This window comes from Limulus polyphemus, unplaced genomic scaffold (genome assembly GCF_000517525.1).
Source record: "Limulus polyphemus unplaced genomic scaffold, Limulus_polyphemus-2.1.2 Scaffold3056, whole genome shotgun sequence".
NCBI classification, from domain to species: domain Eukaryota; kingdom Metazoa; phylum Arthropoda; class Merostomata; order Xiphosura; family Limulidae; genus Limulus; species Limulus polyphemus.
Window position 1 is genome coordinate 64,245 of NW_013668666.1, and position 5,256 is coordinate 69,500.

Sequence of the window (5,256 nt, forward strand, 5' to 3'; positions counted from 1 at the left end):
ACCTCGATTAATCGCCGTGATGAATTCAAATTTGATGACGAGGAACACATTTTATATTAAAGTTTTTCTTCATTACCCATTCAAGCAGTTTCCAGCCATTAATAGTCTTAAGCCATTCATTCGGTTGTTGTTGTTAGTGGCAGGGCTAATAGGATTTTAGGTTGTTTCTACAGAAATTTTGAATAAAGTCTAAATCTATACATACAAAGCACAAAAAAATTGGACTGTTTGTCCATTTTCTGACTACTCCTAAGTTGCTGGGCCAATCGCAACCAAACTTTGTGGGATAATAGATGTAAACAAGGGGCATGTTAATGGAGGGGGGGGGGGCACAACCTCCTCCACTCTATTATTGCTGTTATTGAGCATTTATTATCTTTATCATAATTTAACATTAAATACATTTATATTAGGCACTACATCCTTACACCAAAAACAAAAAAACTTCATGAAATTTTCTTATAAAACAACATACACATAATGGGGGCTCAAAAATGTCTTACATATCTTAGAGAGTGAACTAGTACTTTTTGTGGAGAAATGCAATGAAAAAAATTACCACCACCATTGCAATACTACATAAGCTCAGCTGAAGTTTCTATTTCAACAGCTGTCATAAGGCTGATATGAAAAGTTGTTTCTTGAATTATACCCACTTTCTACTTTGAGCTGTGACCTTTCAACTTCAGTCTTTGACATTTCTGCAGCCAATGACCATCAATTAATTAATCATGTGAAACACTGTGGAAGGACATTAAGAGCTGGATGTTGAAAGTGGGTAACAGAAAACACCTCTAACACCACTACTTTGGCTGCTACCTCTTCCTACAAAGTCACCCTGACCATTGCACAATATATACCATGTTTTAAGTATACAAATATTGAGTTCTTAAAACTTATACAAAACTTTTGATGAGGTAATAATGAACACTGTAATAATATGTTGTAAATAGACTGTGTGAAAGTTAGGATTTTTGTGTAATTTATCATTGCATCCATCCATCCACACATTTTTTTAAGTTCATAAGTCGGACAAAGTATGGGTACCTCAGCTTTTAAGTTATAATTTCATTGTGTAGATCACTGGTTAGGTCATATTTGAAGTATTTTGTTTAGTTTTGTGTTCCTTAACTTAGAAAGTACATTAAATTTTTGGAAAGGGTTCAGAGGAGGGCTTCTCTAAGATGATAACTGGGAAGGAAAGGTTGTCATAAAAATATAAGTTAAGATTCTCTGAACTTGTTTTCTGTTGAAAAAAATGAGTTATAGGTGATCTTATTGAGGTGTTTAAAAGTGTCAATGCATTATATTTTGTCATACTTAATAGTTAGAATGGTATGACTAGGGTATGCAAATCATTTCTGGCAGAGTAATAATCATCTTCAGCTTAGACAGGATTATTTTTTGAACAGGGTAGTTGGCCTTTGAAATGGGTTGTCTTTAGATAGATTATAGGTTTCAGGAAATTTAAAGCAAGTATTGTTAAATATTTAAATGATAAGAACTGGTTTAAATTTTTGTTTAAAGTTTTAGTGGGTGGGATGGCCTAGATAGATCAACAGGTCCCTTGTTATCTTGGAATTTTATAAGTGAGAAATCTTCATAATTTAAGTTTTATCATTTACTTTGATAAAGGCACTGTGATATTAAATACAAACTTGTTTTAAATATTTGATGACATGTAAATGTGAATGTGTGTAATAATTAAAGCTAAGTTATATCGTGTACTTTTGAATATCAAACAGGTCCGATACAGACTGAGACTGAAAGTATAACACCCACGGTGACAACACCAGTCATTATTCCAAAATGCACCCCAGGTTGGACTAAATTTTATAATATAGATGTTCCTTATACTGGTGATGGAGACTTTGAGTCAGTGAAAGAACTCGTAAAGAAATATCAGTTTTGTAGTGCGGATCAGGTTAAGGGCATTAAGTGTAAAGCTTCATTAAAGTCTCCTCTAAAGGGTAAGCAGTTTGTTGACTGGAAAGAAACTGGAGACAATGGTGTAGAGTGTTCCACTACCAAAGGACTGATATGCTATAATAACCAACAAGGAAAAGGTGGAAAATGTCATGATTACTCAGTTCAGCTTTACTGTGACTGTGGTATGATAAAATTATGTTTGTTTATAACTAACAATATATGTAATATTCATTTTACTTGCATGTTTGAAAAACCATTTTGTATCTTTCCTTTAATTATTACTAATTCATATCTTTTATTCCTAGTATCTACATCATTACAGCTTTTATATTAGTAGTTCAACCTTATTTGGAATATGCTGTTCACGTGTTAAAACTACAAATTTAAATAAAATATAATTAAAAATTAGTTACTTTCATGGCTTTAACAATTGAATAATTTCACATCTTTATTAAGGTTGGAAATATTCACGGTATACATGTTTATAGATTTTTTTTTACCTGCACATAAGATAGCATTAGGCAATCTTATATTTGTTATTTAGAATGTGCACAGTAATTACATTAGTTTTTGTTTTCTATTGCAACATTGTTTATTTTGTGCATGATAACAAAATAGATATTGTGGTTGAAGGAAAGTAAAAACTAAATACTATTTACTTTTTAATAAGTGAACATAGTTTTCCATAGGTAATTGTGTTCTTTTGTTATGTGAATATGATTATTATTATTACTACAATATATGTTGGCTGATTTTCTGTCTACCTTAAAATGAAGATGATGGGACCTTTAAAAGGACAAATCACTGAAATATATGGTGTGACTGTAACAGGAAGGAAAAGAAAGAAAGAACAGAAGTAGAGACTAACAAAAATTACAACAGTTTAGTTTAAACAACATAAATGTGTAGCTTTTTTGTTTTTTAGCAAAATCACATTGGAGTATTTGCTGTATCCACCATGGGAAATCAAACGTTAGATTTTCATGTTGTAAGCCCATAAACTTACTGCTGTCCCACTTGTAGACAAGTGTGTAGCACTTGGTATGCAGTTATACTATGCTATAAATGTCACATACTATTTGCAACTGTCTCACCCATAAGAGGAAAAAAACAGTACAGACTTATTCTGACTGCCTATGATTGAAGTGTGGAATTTTCATTGTTAAGCAAAAGTGCTGAAAACATACTGTGAACATGGGTATTTTACTAGCTTAATCAATACTTTAACATACGGCTTTGATCACTAGTCCTTGGATTAATTTATCTTATTTCTGACTCTTTGATCTGACTCTTACTAATTCTCTTGTAAGAATATACTTGGTCTTAATCCTAAAGTAGTTTTGAACTTTTGCTGAACTTGGCATCTTGTATGTGGTTGAAAAATCCTTGAATGCTTCCAGAAAATGAAATATTTAATGTTGGCTACAAATCTGAACCTAAAGTTCTATCTTAAAAAGGATTTAGAAAAGTGTTGTTCCTTTTATAAAAGTAAAGCTTTAACAGTAAATTTTGTACATCTTAATGAAGGAGTGAAAAATGCTCTTACCATAATTACAGAGTTGAACTTCTGATCTTTATGTAATGGAATTTGTTATAATAATACTCAGTTTTTAGCTGTCCTGAAAATGTGCATACACCTTACTGTCTAAATGCACATGGGCACACACTTCTTTTCAATGAATGTAAAGGGAAGGTGTGCTGTAAATATACTTTAGTAGATATTTTTGTACAACATGTTAAAAGCTTATTAAAGGTCTAATGTTAGGTTGTAGAATAACATTGTAAGTTTATTTTTTGAAAGTATTAAGTACGGTAAAGTTTAGCCCCAACAAAACTTATGGGAAAAAATATACACAAGTTACAGTGTTAATTTATCTCTTTATCAAATATAGACCATATTTAACCCATTGATTGCTGATTTACTGTATAAGGTATAGTCCACCTCCAGCAGTTGAATGCAAGTGTGCTGTATACAGTGTACAGCTCTCAAAAATTCCACATGCATTTAAAGCAGCTGCAGTCAAAGGGTTAATATAGTCTTAAGAATATTAGGCCTAAGACAAACGGACTTGTAGATTTCAGTGTCTGCAATTAGAAGTACTATTGCAATAAAGATGCTAAATTGACTGCATATGTTTTGTGGGTCTCTGCTAGTATAAGTATTAAATCTTGTTTATCAAAGTTTTCTTAAGTCCATAATTAAACCAGAGCATTTTGTTTTTGTGAAAAGAAATTACTAATAACAGTCACTAGCTTACAGCTCTAATGCTTTTCATAACACAAAAAATCTTAGCTATTGCAGATCTACTAAGAAAAGTGAGTGAACTCTGTTTTAGAGCTAGGTGATTAGTGGACCTTGCTAATCAATTGTCAAGCTCATTAACTGATTACAGTCAACTAATAGATTATTGACACATGATACTTGGATAGTTGGAATAATTGAAAATAGTAATTATCAGAAACATTAATTTTGATTATGTTCATGACATTAACTGATTTAATTATAATTTTGATTAATCTGATATTTTACGTGACACCAAGTGATGCTCTTGATATCAATTAATTGAGTTAACTTCTCAGCTGTTCACAGACTGCCCTATATGATTGTATCAGGTACTTTATGTAGCTTGCTTTAAGTAGTTACACTAGATTGTTATATAACTTTCCTATATGACTTTGATTTAGACTTCTATTATTATAACTTGTTCTGTATTACTTTTCTTAGTCTTCTATATGGCTTCATCTAACACTTCTGTAGATTCTGCTGTTTGTTATTATATCAGAGACTTCTCTACATTCAGCTATTTCTGAATATACCACTCTTCTTTAGATTCTGCTGCTTCTGATCATACCAGAGACTTCTATAGATTCCACTGCTTTTGATCATACCAGAGACTTCTATAGATTCCACTGCTTTTGATCATACCAGAGACTTCTATAGATTCTACTGCTTTTGATCATACCAGAGACTTCTATAGATTCTACTGCTTCTGATCATACCAGAGACTTCTATAGATTCTGCTGTTTGTTATTATATCAGAGACTTCTGTAGATTCTGCTGCTTCTGATCATACCAGAGACTTCTATAGATTCCACTGCATCTGATCATACCAGAGACTTCTATAGATTCCACTGCATCTGATCATACCAGAAACTTCTATAGATTCTACTGCTTCTAATCACACCAGAAACTTCTGTAGATTCTGCTGCTTCTGATCATACCAGAGACTTCTATAGATTCTACTGCTTCTGATTATACCAGAGACTTCTATAGATTCTACTGCTTCTGATCATACCAGAGACTTCTATAGATTCTACTGCTTCTGA

The 5,256-nt window shown here is 32.1% G+C and overlaps 1 protein-coding gene across 1 annotated transcript in view; it reads left to right on the top strand.

Annotated features, from left to right (window-relative positions):
- LOC106468569 (hemocytin-like) overlaps positions 1–5,256 on the top strand; it is a 94,624-nt gene that overhangs the window by 15,040 nt on the left and 74,328 nt on the right. Inside the window, exon 7 of the mRNA XM_022396906.1 lies at positions 1,746–2,111. Within this exon, the coding sequence (XP_022252614.1) occupies positions 1,746–2,111 (366 nt within the window). The remainder of the gene's footprint in view (positions 1–1,745; positions 2,112–5,256) is intronic.